Raw genomic sequence first — 16,190 nt, 5'->3', positions numbered from 1 at the left:
AACCAAAGGATGGGAGTTCGAGTTCTGACTGTCGGTTCATTACTGACTGTTGATCTGGATAAATCCCTTAATCTCTCTGAGGTTAATAATCAGTACTCTGGAGAGCTAGTAAATGTGTCAAATGAAGTAATAGGTGTGGGAATGCTTTGGAAACCTACAAGGTCATAAAAGCCGAGTTGTTATTATTAACAGTATTTGCTGTAGGATTTTCCTACGGCTCCTTCAGCTCTTGGAACTTTCCCTTCCTCCCCTGGCTGTGGGCACTGACCTTGGGCCTTCCACGCGCTGTTAGAGGCACGGTGGACCCTGCTCTCTCTAGCCCGGTTTGCGGAGGCTTGTGAAGCTGCTCAGCACTGTTGCTTGGGACCCACGCTGGGGAACGGATGTGTGGCCGCCAGGGTGACAGTGACCCCAGCCAGAGGATGGGCAGGGGGCTGGGGGTCACGGGGGCGCAAGCCATGCAGGTGCACGCTGGCGTTCTTGCTGGGGGTGGGTGACTAACCTGGGACTGCTGCTGTCCTTCCTCATGCACACGCCCGCCTCCTGTCCGCGTGTGAGTCCCCTCGGCCCGTGGGCCCCTGGGGACGAACGCTGCTTTGCCTTGAATTCTGCGTCTCAGTTCCCATCTCAGGACAGCAGGTCCCAGTGTATGAGTCAAAGTGAAGAAGTAGTCTTTTGAGGGAGCAACCGGTGCTGTAATAGGTGCTCAAAGTTTGTGTTTCGGGAATTAGTAAGAGGAAGGTGGGGAGGAAGAAGAGGAAACTGTCCTGGCAGCAGGTGCTGGTGTCCGGGGAGAGCTTCCTGGCAGAATTAAAGCAGAAATGGAGAGGAGGAGAAGGCGGGGGAGAGAGAAGAAGAAAGAAAACAGGAAAGTGGGGAGCAGAGAGGGCAATGTAGGGGTGGAGAGGAGTGGAGGGAGGACCGGGATGGCGTGAGAGTGGTGGGAGCCAGGCAGAGAGGAGGAGGAAGGCAGGAGCGGAAGGAGGGACAGAAGGGAAGGAGCGGACACGTGAGGTGGGTTTCGTGGGCTGCGCGCCCAAAGGGGAAAGCTTCCCGCGCAGTGGTCAGCGAAGGTGTCCCCGAGAGACCTTCCTGTCCCTCTGCCTGACGTCTGCGACTTTGTGACCTGTCCCCTGTAGAGGACACGAACCTCTCTCAGTCACCTGGTGGGGGACGAAGTTCGTAAGTCTCCGGGAAGCGTGTGCTTCTGCTGGGCAGGGCACACCCGCGAGAGCCGCCCTCGCCTGGTTTCTGCGGCCGAGGCTTTCCCTGCGCTGCAGCGGCTCTGTCCGGTGGGCCTGGTGGCCTCCCAGCCCCCAGAGTGCAGAGCTGACTTTGCCTCCGTGAAGGAGCCTCTTTTGCTCCTGATTCCCCGCTCTTCTCCCCAGAAGCCAAGCACAGAAGTTTCTGGTGAGTCCGCGGACGGTCACGGCCCCACAGCCTGCTGCGTCTCCACCCGAGCCCTGTGTGTGGTCAGCTGTGTCCTCGGCCTGCGCCCGGCGGGACCTTTGCCTTTGTGTCCTGGGCTTGTCCCCACCTGGGGCCCTAACTTGTGTGTCTGCGAGCACCGAGCATTTACCAGGGGCCTCCACACCAGAGGTCGTGGAAGGTTTTCAGAGGGACTACTGTTTGTTTTTATTTGTACAATAAAAAGATTCCTCATTGGTGTATGTTTGCAATACATCATATTTGCATTTCTTTTGGGGAACTGGTGTGTGTGGATATCATGTCCTGGTCTTTTCCTATTCCTTCCCCTTCCTGCTCTCCTCTCTCCTGCTGATCTCTTTCCCTATCACCAAAAGTCTTCTCTGTCTCACCATCCTCTTTTATTTTACTCTTTATTTTTGTTTTTGTTTTCTCATAGGAGAGAAACCATGTGATACTTAGCTTTCTGCATCTGACTTATTTCATGTAACACTACAGGCCCCAGACCCATCCCTTTCCCCTGCACATGGTGTGCATTCAGTGGCCGGGATGGCTGAGTGAAAGTGCACGCTGCACACCGTTGTCTGAATCCCCTCCCGCGCTGACTTGGTCCAGGCATTTGGCAGAGCTTCGCTGCTGTGAGCTGTGGTGCTGTGGGCTTGGATGGGTGTGGTCACCGTCGTGGGGTGACCCTGCACCTTCCAGAATATGCCGACGGGGTGGCTCGGTGGATGCAGTTTCCAGTTTAGATTTTTGAGGAATCTCCACCCTGACCTCCGCCGTGCCTGCACTCGCTGACGTTCCCACAGCAGTATAGAGGGTTCTCCCGGCATTCTGGCTGGCGTTTGTTGCTTTTGTGTCCTTGGTGACAGCCAGTCTGAGCAGGTGAGATGGGCTCTCGGAGTTGTTTAGAGTTGCATTCCCCCCATGGAAGGTAATTCTAATGCGCTTACTCACAGCTGGGGTAGCGGGGCTCACCGGTTTGATCCTGGTGCCGGCCTGCTACTGAACTGTTTGAAGCCTCCAATGCCAGCTTCTTTGCAGCAGTGCTGTCCGTCGGAGCTGTGAATTCCAGCAGTGCCCGTGGCTCCCAGGAGCCGCCATGGCATTTTCCTGGCCGGTGTCTTGCGTGGAGGTGGCATCGCAGCGGGAAAGCAAATGTCTTTTACAAACTCTCTGTGCGGCTGCCTTTCCCCACTTGCCTGGGCTTTGTGCAGTTGTGCTTTGTGTGTGGGATTAGAGAAGGTTGTTTGTTCTGCTGTAAAGTTGCTGCCGCGGTGAACTCTTGCTCTGGGTTTTAAGTATCGAGCCAGGGGAAGGGGCTTCTCGGAGTTGGAGAAGGGAAAGTCACTTGGGCAACGGGACAGGCACCAGATGCAGGTTTTCTTTTTTCTTTAAAGACCATGTGTTATTTCTTCCCCCTCAAGACGGTAACCGTCTGTTGTTGTGTAATCCAGATGGGAGAGGAGTCTCCAGGGACTCGAGGTATCGTGAGACTGGCGCTGTTCTTTATAAAGAAATTTGTTCTTTATAACAATGTCCGTGCTCACTGCCGAATCTGAGTTGGTGTGAAGAAAGGCATTAGTAATTTTCTTTGTGCGACGTCTGCTGACTGTATCGCAGAGTGAGCGGCCTGGGGACCCTAACGATCGGGCCCTGCTGCCCGATGGTGCGGATTAAGAAGCCTAGGCTGGTGTTACTTGTGTCAGTAATGACATTGCCTTCCTTATGGTAAAACTTACACAGAAAGCTATAGGGAAGAGGGTGTGAATGATGTGTAATCCCACAGCTAAGAGGAAACCACCGTTAATATTTATATTTTCCTCTTATTTCTTTTGCCTTTTTTTTCTTTCAGTCCTGGGGATTGAACCTAGAGCCTTTGCACTGAGCTCATCCCCAGGACCTTTTAGAAATTTTGAGATAGTGTCTTGCTAAGTCTCTAAGCTGGGCTCGGACTTGTAGTCCTCCTGCGCCAGCCTCCCAGAGTGCAGGGGCGACAGGTGTGCACACCACATCTGGCTGCAATTACTATTCTCTGCTCAGCATATTATGTGTTCACTTGATGTCTCATGTCTTCTGAAATGCACCTGTTCTGAAGAATAATTTTTAAATTTAAATCTACGGTGAACATTCCGTCCAACAGATAATGCTAATAGCTGATGCTTCCCATGGCTTTTCTGTTCCCAGGGGATAGAACTGCCGCCCCTGTGTGACAGAGTAAGCCACTGAGGCCCGTGGGTTACGTCCCTTGAGAATCACGTGGCTAGAAGGTGGCAGAGGCGGGGTCACCCATGCCAGGTGACTTCCCGAGTCCCGCGCCCAGCCCGGCCCGTGGGAAACCTGTGCCCCCTGTACTGAATGAGTGCTTGTGTTCAGTCACCCACCTGATGGTGACCTTGGCATCCTCCTGGCCGGGGCATGGAAGTGACTTGAGCTTGGCACTGGAATTGCTTCCTGCAGGGCCTGTGGCCCATGCATGAGCTCTGTGCCGAAGGATTTGGAGCTAGCCACTCCCTCTGTGTCTCCTTTTGTGGAAAGCCAGGATCATTTTAGAAACATCTGGCTTTGCCTCCGAAGCGCACATGCCCTCAGGGTTGGTGTGCATGTGCATGTGAGTCTGCGAAACACTCGCTCTGTGTGACCTTACTGAGAATCCCCCACAGTCGGGACTGTTTGGGCCTTTCTGTGGGTTTCTCGTAAACACAGACACAGCTGTGCAGCTCCTGCCACCCCTCCTGCACCTCTTGCCACCCCTCCTGCCCCGGCTCCGGGCTAAGCCTGGCCAGCAGCTCCTGGTCGAGGGATGATTGCCCAGGATCATAGGGGGCACCCCGTCCTCTCCTCTCTGTCCAGCCACTGCGGAGACTCAGATGTGCAGGCGAGGTGCAGTTTGTGAACTCGACCCCTCCTGGAGGAAATCTGATCCTGTCAAACGGTGCTTTTTACAGAGTGTGTGGGCTTTAGTTTGAGACTCTGGAATAACAGTCTCTATTTTGCTCACCACGAGTCACACACAAGGTAGAGAACCTTCTCCTGGGTATCCACGAAACTTTTGATTTTGGTCAAAGGAAAAACCACATGCTCCTCCGAATCAGAATAAAGGGGTGCTGCCCTGATCCTTTACCCTGAGCCCACGCAGGCCGGGGAAGTTGTGAGACTAAGTTCAGGGAGGACCAGGAGGAGCCAGAGAGGCTGGTTCGGACTCGAGGCTGGGCTACTGTCTGTTGGCTAGAATTTGGGAGAAGGAAAGGAAGAGCTGCTAAGACCCGGAATGCTGAGCTGCTCGGTTTGTGAGCGGCTCCCGTGTAGCTCATGCCCTGATGTGCTCGGTCTCCTCCGTGGGTGGACGAGGTGGGATCCCAGGGTGAGATGTCCTGGGTTAGCGGTGCGTGGGCATTCGGCGATGTCCATGTCCCCGGAGAGGCTGAGGGCTTTGACTGCGGAGTGCTGACTCACTAGCACAGCCTTAGCGGAGTGGAGCCCTCTGAGTGTGTTTCCTCCTCTGAGCTCGGGAGGGTCCACTGCGACCCACCTTGGAAGGTTATTGTACAGATGACATAGAGCCGCCTGGGTCATGCCCCAAGTGCATGCTGGGGACAGCACGCTCGAGTGCTGGTGCGGTTTTATTATGACAAAAGGTAGCTTTGCCACAAGGCAGGTGAGTGGCGTGGTAAGTCATGCCGTGGAGGGGGCTGGGCTTTGGTTCTCCTGCAGAACATGTGAAGTTCAGAGTTGCAGTCCCTTCTCTTCTTGAAATTGCTGAGTCCTGGAGTCCTCTCGAACTGGGTTTGCTGAGGATTTTCTGTGCTGCATGGGCAGAGTGGGCAGAGTTCTAATGATGTTTCTGCGAAGCTTCTGGAACTTGGACGCCCCCTCACCGTGGCTTGGAGGGACTTCCATGTGAAAGGTGGATGGCCGTGGGCCAGGACCAGCAGTGGCTCATCGTGGGCCCTGCAGTTCCCTGGATGTCCAGAGGACCAGGAAAGGCTGTCTCCCTCTGGGCCAGGACAAGAGAACGGGATCTGCTTTACTGCCGTCCAGACCCAGGTGTGAACCTAGAACTCCACCCGTGGCTACAGTCTGCGTCCTGCGGCTCCCCTTCCCTTATGGGAAGATCCTGTCAGGCGCGGGCAGCTAAGGAGCGCAGGCAGGTACTGGATGTAGACTGTCGTACCTGCTCCTCAGAACAGTTCCACAGGGTGGTGTATTGTCACTCCCGCTTCACAGATGAGGAAACCGAGGGCTGGGCTTGCCGAGATCACAAAGCCAAAGTTGTCAGAAACAAGGTCGTCTGCCCTCCGCTCTCACCGCAGAAGCTCTCACTTCTCCCGCTGAGCACAGCGCTGTGAGGAGCAGGGTGTTGTGTTCATAAAGGAAGAGGTCTCCAGGGAAAGGACAGGAAACGCTGATTCTTTCACGATGGAAGCTCACTTTTGGGGTGCCCCAGAACTTCATGTGAAGAGGTACTTTTGGGGTGAGCAGACGCTTACCATTGTATACATAAAACTGAGGTGCACCGGAAGGTTCTTCATGTTCCAGCCACAGCCAGTGCTACCTTTGGTTGTAACTGCTCGCCAGCTTCCTGTCTCAGTGAGCGCGTGCTCAGCGAGACACAACTCGCTTCCCCGGACTGTCCAGGAGTCATCTTCAGGAACAGACATGGCTGCGTGTGGGCCACAGAGAGCTGTGGGACCCCAAAGACCCGCCCTGCCCCATGGGCTCCGCGCCAGCCCCTTACCCTCGGCCACTGGCGGGGAGAGCTGACCGTCACTGTGGCCTCTCATGCCACCAGGTCCCCAGGGCAAGCCTGCAGCTCGGCCTGCATCGGCCTAACCAGGGCCTGGGCCAGACCCCAAGTCCCCACCACGTGTGGGAAGGTGGACTTGCTTCATCCCCTCTTCCGCTGCCTTGCTTGTCTCACCCGTGTTCCACTCTGGGGCCACCCTTCCCCTCCTCTCCCCTCCCCTCCCCATCCTCCCTCCCCTTCCTCCGCTCCCCTGCCCCTCCCTTTCCCCTCCCTCTCCTTCCCTTTCCTCGCTTCTCCTCCCTCCCTCTTTTGCAAACTCTGGACGGCCACCGCCCTTATTTGCCCGCCTCTGTTCATTGGCCCATAGAACACAGAGCACCTGCACTCTTCCTGAGTGTGGGCTTTGGCCATTCAACCTCACCTGCGCAGTGGAAGGAGCGCACGCAGTGTGCCCATCTGCAGAGGGCGCAAGGCACAGTTGGACGGCAGCCCTGGAAGCCCCTGGAAGCCCCTCTCCGCTGCCGAGCAGGTCTGCAGGCCCAGCACATGGCTCTGGTGAGAGGCAGGTCCCTCCACGTGGTGCCCTTGCCTTGCCCTCTGGGCTGCCACGGAGCTCAGCCCCGACCCCAGCCTGCTCTGCCCGCCTCACCCCGGCTGCCTGGCAAGTGCGAGCCGCGAAGTCCGTACACATTTTCTTAGGGCCGCCGCTGCACACATCCGGGGCGGCTTTGTTCTCGGTTCCTTTCTTTTTTTTAAGTCAATCAGCGTGGGCAACGGCTACATGAGACCGTGGAGAAATGGAATAAATATGTTGGAAATGCGGGAGTCACTGCGGGGACATGCTCCTGGGGAGTGGGGACAGTGGGCAGCGGCGTGGTGCGCGAGGAGGCCTCTCAGCTGCAGAGTGCATGCAGCAGTTAGTGGACCGGGTGGCGAGCTTGCTTGCACAGGGCTCCTGGCTGGCCATGCTGGAGAAAGGCCCTGCTGTCTGGGCACTGGAGGGCGAGGCCAGCCAGAGCAGGAGCGGGGCGGGTCCAGGTCTCCAGGTTGGTGGGGATGCTGTGAGAGTCCTGTGGTCACTCTGCAGCCTTTGAGGCCCCTCCGTGAACCTCTGTGACCCCAAGCCAGCCCGTGCCCTCCCGTGAGCAGAGGTGACCACGCCCGGTCCCCGCCACCGTGTTGGGCAGGAAGCCTGGGGGTGCTGCTCCCTCTCCCACCTGTCCCTGTGACACCCAGGCACCTGGCACGGTGTCTTCCACTGAGGACGACCTGCCAAGCTGATGTTTAGAGCAGAGGGATGGTCCCCCTGAGCAGCCCTGCCAATGCAGGCAGCACCCAAGAAGGGTGCGTTCCTGTCCCTTCTCACCAGCCCTAGGCCGTCCGCTTGCGGGGTTTGTCTCAGAGGAAGCTGAGTGACGTCAGCGGATGTCGTTGTCACCACTCTGCTGTATGGGTGGGAACAGCACAGCGTTCTCGGCTCCTTGCCCACCCGGCCTTTCAGTTGTCGAGGGGATAGAATTGCACAGGGACACTGACCTCTCCTTTCCACAGCGCTTCTGAACCATGGCCTCGGTTCCTCGCCGAGGAAGCCAGAGTGGCAGCCCTGTGTCTGAGCCCTGACCTCGGCCCTCTCATTAGGGCGTGGCCACATCTCCCGTTCGGCTGTGTTCTTGTCCGTGTGGGCCAGCGTGACAGGAGTCACCTCGTAGGGCCATGGTTCTGAATGCAGGGTGACGTCAGGTGCTGCTCCTGGTAGGACAGAGAAATCACTAAGGCTCCTGTTCCTGGGAAGGGGAGGAACAGAGTTGACTGAAAGCAAAGTTCTGGCCCTGAAGCCCGGAGAAGGGCCCCTCGGCTGCACAGGGAAGGGGGAGGACAGGGGACGACTCTTCCTGAGCGCTAGGTGTCAGCTTGAGTGCGAGGGAGAGACTAGATTTTTCTGTGCATTCGGCTAATGTTTCTTGATCCTGTGGTCTGAGTCACACGAGTTGGTGTTGTAGGGGTGACACAGGACCAAGACATGGTCTCGCCTCCCACCTCAGGAGTTCATAGTCTAGGGGTGAAGATAAGGATTACTCTAATTCAAGGAGAAAATGCATCTCAATGCAGCCTTGACAAAGTCCTGTCAGAGAAAGGCAGACCTTTTCTTGTTTAGCTGGGTCTTGAAGGATGAGTAGGAGTTCACCAGCAGGGATGAACAGTCTATGAAGGAAAGGTAAGAACACGAAGGCGAAACAGTGAAAAGCCCTGCGTTAGTAGTCGCTGGCGGGTTGGGAGAGGCAGTCTGAGGCAGTGCAGGGGCAAGAGTGGAGCTTGGTAAGGAAAGGAAGGAAGGCTGTGGTGGTTCTCCTCTGACCCCGCGCTTCTCTATCCCCGTTCCCTGGAGCTGGGCTGTGGCCACTAAAGGGAGAAATCCGCCGACAGGAAGGGGGTATCCTCTGTCTGGCTGGATTAGCAGAATCAATTAAGGAGGGCGGAGGGAAGCACTTCCGATGAGAAACAGGCGAGCTCCACGGGGGCCATCTCCCGCCACGCCACCTCTTCCCTATCTTTACTTGACCAGCCCGTTTATTTTTTCCTCTCTCTTTAAAAACTTGTACTTCTAAGTAAAAAAAATGAAAATGTCTCCACCTTTGGGAATGCAGTGTGGTTTTACTTCTGGTAGAGTGAAGAACATTTAGCTTCTGGATTTTTCTCTGCTTGATAAAGGGCACAGTGTGTATATGTCGGTTGTAAAACTATGCCTCTGGTAGGGCCTTAAATTTCTAAAGGGAAAGCACATGTATGCAAATACATGCAAATTATGCACGTGCATATGTATGTATGCAAATTACCCACACAGTTATATAAGATAGTCTTTTATATTTGCCATGTTTTCCTTTTTTTTTTTTTAGGGAGCAGATAATCTTAAATGTTTTTAACACAAGTGTTTAGTGTAGGTCTGGGATGCAGCTCAGTGGCTTAGCATGCGGAAGGCCCTGGGTTTGATTCCCAGCACCACCAATTAAAAACAAGCAAGTTCAGAGTAGAATTGGTGTACTCAGTGCAGAAGCAGAAACAGCTTTCTGGGGAGGAGGAGGCTGAGTGAGGGGTGGTGTGTGCTGTGGAAGGAGTATGGCTTCTTGTATTGGTGTCTTCTGTGGGCTGGTCATGATTCCAAGGGTCCTTTTGATTATTTAGTCAATGTGTGTTTGCTGAGCAACTACTCAGCTACCAGCTGCACCTCCAGGCTGGCTTATTTTGGACTGAAAACCAATCCCTGGCCTGTCCCCAGCCACCCCAGTATGGCCACAACTCCCTGTGATTCTGTCCTCACCTCTTTTGCTTTGAGCCTGCTGCCGAGCACCTCCATAAACAACCGCCCTGGCGGTTTGGACCAGAGCCGGGAAAGACAGTTATGAGGCCAGGCTGTGTGCGAGGTGCTCATACTGGCAGTTCTGATGGCTTCTTGTATGGTGGGCACCTTATTGTGGCTGTGTAGACATGTGGCCTCCTCCTGGCTGAGCAGACCCAAGGCTAGGCTGGCTCCAGGTTGCTTCTGTGACCTGCGGGGTTGCAAGGAGGTGAACATGGGCAATGGTGATGTTTCTTAAGCTGCATTAGTGCTTTTGACAAAGATATTTTGAAAATAAGCAACAAAAACTGTAAGATAAAAGCTGACCGGATGCCACAAGCTCTTGCTTTTCCCTCTGCACCCGCTCCCGGCTGAATATCCAGAGCCCAGAAAAGAACCCGAGTTCAGAAAGGCGAAGTGTTGTCACCGGGTGTGGTTGCACACATCTGTAATCCCAACACTCAGGAAGCTGAGGCAGGAGGATCTCCAAGGGTTCAAGGCCAGCCTGAGTTTCATAAGCATGTTCAAGGTCCGCCTGCACTACATGGCAAGACCCTGTCTCAAAAAAAGAAAAAAAAAGAACGAACGAATGGTGACGGGTGGAGGGACATTGTCCACTACCAGTGGCTTTTGGTTGTGAGAAACTCCATGTGATGTTTCAGGCAGTGGGACTTCAGGATGTTAAGATAGGGCTGTACCCGGGAGGCCGTGGGCAGCGGGACAGATGGCCTGCTACGCTGGGTGTGCCCCTTCCGGGGACGGTGTGGGCGGGAGGACGGGGTCACAGCGTGTTCACACTGTAGCATCTGGAGGCTCAGGGTGATAGGGCAGACTCTTAGGCAAGGCCAAGAAGCAGGAGCCTTGGTGTGAAGATGGCTCTAATCCCTGCAGGGCTTTTGAAAATCTGGCCCCAACTGATTTTTTTAGATGGTTCTACTAGCACCTGGCCACGAGCAGATGCCACACGCGCGCCTGACCCTCACAGCTTCTCTGCCGGGCAGAACCCAAATCCTAATCCAAGAATGGGGGCAGAATGACCAGTGAAGTTCCTTTAAAGGAAGACACTGGTTAAACTCTGTCTCCCATGGCGTCTCCACCCCAGGTGCTGCTGTCTCTCCTGCCGTCTCTCTGCAGCTTGGCTAATGGCACTGTTAGGACGAGCAGTCTCAGCTCTGGGGGTCACATGGGACCTGGGACCGTGGGGTGATGCACGTGGGCCGCGGTAGCCTGTCCACCGTGGGGACCCCTGGCCATAGCTTCCACTGCGCCTCAAGGATGACAGTTTTATCTGGCCCCTCCCGTGCCAAAGTAGAGAGCCTCCCGGAGGCTCAGAGGCTGTGCAAGCTTGTTCAAGAGCAGGCGGCGCAGCTGGAGTTGGTAGGGATGGGGCAGGGGCAGGAGGGGGACGCTTCTCTTCACAGCTTCCGGCTGGGCTGGTGCAGCCGTCGAGGCCGGCCTGCAGGGCGTGGTGTAGGCACCCCAGAGGGGTGCGTAGAGAAAGGGCAGGACAGTCTTGTGGTCTCCCACCTTGAGGGAGGCTCCCTGGTCGCTTCTTGCCCCTGAGGCCTTGGAGCTCGTGGCACTGGTCACACCTTGCAGCCCGTGGCCTTCCCTGCAGAGCATGGCCGCTCACCTCCTCCTGCAGGCTGGGGGCAGTTTGAGAGTTTCACTGGGCCTGGCTGCCTCCTGAAGGTTAGAAAGTGTTTTGGGGTGCTGGGGGGTCGAGCCTGGTGAGCATGCCCACCACCACTGAGCTCCAGCCCGGCCAGCACTGCCATGGTCACACTGATTGGCGGGAGTGTGGCTGAGGGGTGTGCTACCCTGCGCACTGGGCACCCCCTGAGCCCATTGTGCCGAATGTCATGGGGTGCACAGGCCAGACCTGCCCAGGGGCCAGGAGCCCCTCTTCCGAAGTAGTGTGGGGTCCCCTAAGACGACATGCCCGATGTCTCCTGGGCCAACAGTGTCCCTCTGGGGAGTGCATCTGTTCTGTGCACCCTCCTCTGAGGACGCTCCACGCTGCCCTCCCACTTTAGCCACTCCGGACGCCAGGCCCAGATGCTTCGCTGGAGGAATGCCCACGAGGCCTGGCCTGTTCAGAGGGCACCATGCTGGGGCGGGCACCTCTCAGCGGTGGTGAGCAGGTGTGCAGGAGGTGTGGGGCTTGAGGAGCGGCTGACACGTGGTGACAGGAGGGAGCAGACCGCAGTCGCCCGCCAGGTCAGATGAAAGAGCGCAGCGTCCCCGCACACAGGGCCCAGCGAGCGTGGTGTTTAGTGTAAATACACCTGCCATTTGTTCTCTGAAACACTGGCGCCGGGTTCCGAGATAGAAGCAAGCTTGGCATGTTATGCCAGTGGAGCTTGCCTCTGCCCAGGCACAGACTGTGCCTTGGTTCCCAGCGATCCCAGGGACAGAGCTGTCACAGCTTGTACCCACTTGCCTGGAAAGCTCTGCTTCCACAGCCTTCCTGGGCCAGCTCGGCTATGGCAGAGACAGTGGTTTATTATTATTATTGTCATTACTATTATTAATCTTTTAACAAGGTCTCCCTATGTTGTCTGGGCTGGTCTTCAACTCCATGGCTCAAGCGATCCTCCTGCCTCAGCCTCCTAATGCTAAAGTGTGGACACACTTACCCTGCCCAACTCACTCTTTTAGGGGTGCCGTCCCTGAACCCAGGCCCACACCAGGAGGTCAGGTTCCCTCTTCCTTTGGTCATGGTGCCACATCCCCTCCTTTTCTGGCTCGTGTTCCAGTTGTAATTGTAGATCTGTGTGATTACAGAATGAATATATCCCTCTTCTCCCTGGCCCATGTGTCCTGAGAGTAATTCCGCCTTATTCTCCCTCGCAATCCTGCCCCAGCACTGGAGGGGCTCAGTGGGCATTTGTTCCATCAGTGGATTACTGAATGTACTATAGGTAGAGTAGAAAACACAGCTAAACAAGCCAGAAGGGAAAAAGGTTGTTGTAATCCTATAACCAAGGAAAACCCACTTTTTTATCTTTAGTGCATACTTTTCTGATGTTTTTCTATGCTATCAAATGATACTATGAGCCTCACTTAATGACTTTTGTAAATAGGAATAAATATCCACTAAATACGTTAATTTGCCATCATTTTATTTAACCAATTCTTTATGGTTCTACTCTGACCTGATTATGAAATTTATTGTTTCATGGAAATTGATGTCAAATTATTTAAAAACTCCATCATGCTTACCTGTCCAATCACCGTTTCACCCTGTCCCAGAGGGGTCTGTGAAGTACGTCGGGACTGACATACAGGGAAAAGGGGACACGCAGCAGACAGAGCTGTAGGCGCTGAGCAGAGCCCTGGCCGCAGGAAATGGCGCGAAGTGGTGGGTCCTGCTGGTGGATGCGGCTGTCCTTGAGTGGACCCCCCAGGGTGGTGTTATGGCACGATCTCTGCTGGCTCAGCCACATGGGCAAGAAAATGGCGACCCTGGGACAATGAGGGAGCTTCTGGAGCTGACAAGGTGGTGAGGAGGAGTGAGGAGAATCCCTTCTTGCTGCTTTTGGCTGAGAGGAGGAGCCCCAGGGAGAGGGTTATGGCCCCAAAGCCAAAGCCATCTCCTACTCCTTTCCTCTTGTCTAGTCTAGCGCCCCCTTGTGGCTGTCCCCATGAATCTCTCCTTGCTACCTTGGCCTTGGTGGTAAACCAAGGCTGGATGTGACCACAACAGAAGACACTGTAGGAATTTGCTTTACAGATTCACCATTTTCTACTTTCTGCTGAAGAAAGGTCGCTCTGGGAGCCAGGGCGGTGGAAGGCTGGCTATACCGCAGTGTCCACTGCACCACACACTGGCTACTTTTTTCACGCTACAGAGCACCGAGGTAGTCACCAGCACTGTCCTCGGTTTATAGACTGGGTGCCGGAGGCCGGGTGGGTGTGGGCAGGATTTGAACTCAGGTCCCTGTGGGTGCAGGGCTGCGTGCCTGTGGCCTGCCTGTGTTGTTGGAGACCTGGTGGGTTATTAAGCACTTGGCCTGCTTCTCTCTGCAGCATTTGTGACCCACGAATATGAACCGAAACAAGGCAAGCTCTGTGCTCCCATTTGGGGAAAGTTAATATTTCACATGCTCTCGAGAATTTAGGAGCTTGGTAAAAACTGACTATTAAGCAGGGATTTTCTTTAATTCCTTTTGTTTAAAGATTTTCTGGTGAAACACTCTATGTAGTGTGCCTCCCTCGGAGATGCTGGCAGTGCCAGAGACCGTTAGAGAGTTTGTGTAAATACGGAGCCGGCCAGAGCTGCCCACACACGTTGTGGCATGAGGCCGGCAGTGGGGAGCAGGCCCGCTCTCAGCCAGCGTGCCTGGGGTGTTCCGGGGCCTCACCCGGGTCCCCGGCAGGGCACGGGGCTGGGGCCCGTGTGAGCGAGGATCTTCAGCCATTCTTCCTTCAAAAAGTTGAGTTTGCTAAGGAAATAAACCGGTTAGCCTTCAACGGTCAGAGTGACAACTGCGAGTGCAGGTCTTGGAGACTTGTAAGACACTGACACCTCTTAGGAGAGACAGGAATATCTAGGGGGAAAAGAGAGGGACAAAAACGTTCTGTACCAGCTTTGAAGTGACAGTCCACGCACAGGGCCCCTCCAAGCATCTTTAAAAATGCCTCGTTTTCATTTAACATTGTTTGGGGAAGGACCGCATGGTATTGACACGCAGAGCAAAAAATCACTTTTTGTTTTTCTAAAACTAATAGGAGCTCAGGCATTATGACTAAGGAGAGAAAGGAGCCGGTGCCGATGAATGCCCTCTTTCTTCAGCTGCAGAATTTAATAGCTGCCACCGAAAGGTTTTTCTTTTAATCAGCAAAAAATTTATTTTGTCCTTGACATTTTATGCCAAAAATCAGCCTGGAGAGTATGTTTTATAGCCAGAGCTGAATTGCCCTAAAGGTAGGCTGTGAGCAGTGTTCATCGAGTTGGCATTTTGTGTTTGATCACAAACTTGTATTAATTTGTGAGATAACCATCTTAGCATTCCAGGAAGATAAAAGAAATGGGGGGGATGTGCATCGTGGTAGGGAGCACCCAAGGGCTGCTGGGGGAGGAGACGGACTGCCACTGCACCCAGCACTTCTGGCTCTGTGACCTTGCGGAGCTGCTGCTTGTCCTCTTGGGGACAGTGGGTACTGGAGTCATCCCAGGGGTGCCGTGGTGGTGCACGGAAAGCTGTCGGCATAGCCGGGGTGCTTGTTTCCCCCCTGGTAGGGGACACACGGTGATGAAGCTTAGCACCTGCTCCGAGGACTCCTTCCTATGATCTGTGTAACAGAAATGAGCAGAAAAGAGAGGACTGTGTGACCTGGAACAGCTGCCACATGTGCGCTTAGCAGGGGCAAAATGAATAGGACAAAGCGCCCTGAAAGCTGATTTCTTTTCTGCGTGCCGGACAAATGCAGGTATTTTGTTAAAGTGACAGGAAGTCCATCCAAAATCTTGTCTTTCTTTCATCTTTGTGTAAAACAGGTCAGCCAGCCCAGAAGCACTGAGCCTGGTCCCGCACAGAGGACACTGCTAGCCCTTAGGAGGGACTCAGAGAATCACAGACACAGTCCCTGCCCCGGCGAGATCGTGCATGTAACCCTGGAAATGAAATAAAAACCTTCAATATCAAGATAACACCCAGCTAGCAGGCGGGCCGGCTAGGAAGGAGCCCAGGCTGAAGCTCTGACTGCGGGGATGGTGGACAGAGCTGATGTGTAAATGGTGGGGACGGGAGAGGGGCAGGAAAGCGGGCAAAGCAGGCTGGCAGGGCAGGGAAGGGGCAGCCTCGGAGGAGCGGCGGCGGGCAAGGGGGCCCGGCCACCAGAGCCCCTGAGCCGGGAGCGCGCGTCCGTCAGGCTGCACCGCGGGCTGTGACTCTGCCCAGAGCCTGCTGTCTCCGTGTCAGAGTGGACGAGAGGCAGGCACAGATAGAGGAAGTACTTAGCTGTTCAGTGTTGGGCCAAACATAGTTGACATACCAACACCCGTGACCTGCCAGCCGCCTGTCCCGGACACTTCATCATTTCCCCGGAATCCACAAGTCGGTCTCTCCGCCTGACGAAGTGTGCTCCGGAGCGCCTGCGTCATCCAAGAGGAGTCTGTGTTCCTTCAGCCAAGCGACGCTCGCTCCGCACTCCAGGGGCTGGGTCGGTCATTCCTGCTGCGAGCTGAGGCCGCCGTCCTCGGGGGTGCACAGCATTTATGCAGCAGCTACTGTGTGCCAGGCTGTGTCCTGTGTCCCTGTACACATGCATCAGGTCCTGCACGGGACAGGAGACCTTACACACACACACGCACACACACACACACACACACACACACACACTGCCTCATTGAATTGTTTGTCATCAGTTACCTCTGTAAACGTTGCCTGAGTGCCCGCCACGTGTCAGGCACTGTGGCTTAGCTGGCGGCACTCATGGACAGGCAGGTGGGATCAAAGGAACTCGCCAGTCACAGCCTCACCCACATTCCGAGCGGACCCCTGACTCAGGTATTTTGAGATCTTTCAGGCAGGGTTTAATTCGATGTGAATGTGTGCAGGGTCTTGGGGAATCACGTCCGGGGCAGACTGATCTGGAATCTGTGTTGCTAATGCATCCAGGGCAAGGTGACCCCAGAAGAGGCAAGATTTCAGAGCCCAAGAAGCCTGAGACCAGCGG

The 16,190-nt window shown here is 55.0% G+C and overlaps 1 protein-coding gene across 4 annotated transcripts in view; it reads left to right on the top strand.

Annotated features, from left to right (window-relative positions):
- Window positions 1-16,190, top strand: part of Ror1 (receptor tyrosine kinase-like orphan receptor 1) — a 245,547-nt gene that overhangs the window by 20,160 nt on the left and 209,197 nt on the right. For 2 of the 4 annotated variants that reach the window (XM_005385320.2, XM_013514429.1), the window contains exon 1: window positions 2,303-2,359. The exons of 1 other annotated variant lie outside the window; for it this stretch is intronic. In XM_005385320.2, coding sequence (XP_005385377.1) covers window positions 2,353-2,359 — 7 coding nt within the window. In that variant the 5' untranslated portion in view covers window positions 2,303-2,352. Of the gene's footprint in view, window positions 1-2,178; window positions 2,360-16,190 lie in introns of those variants that run through there. One more of the 4 variants, XM_013514432.1, reaches the window with a different exon arrangement.

This window comes from Chinchilla lanigera, unplaced genomic scaffold (assembly GCF_000276665.1).
Source record: "Chinchilla lanigera isolate Chin_1 unplaced genomic scaffold, ChiLan1.0 scaffold00022, whole genome shotgun sequence".
NCBI classification, from domain to species: Eukaryota; Metazoa; Chordata; class Mammalia; order Rodentia; family Chinchillidae; genus Chinchilla; species Chinchilla lanigera.
The sequence above is the reverse complement of the archived record's forward strand: the minus strand, read 5'-3'. Positions and strand labels throughout refer to the sequence as shown.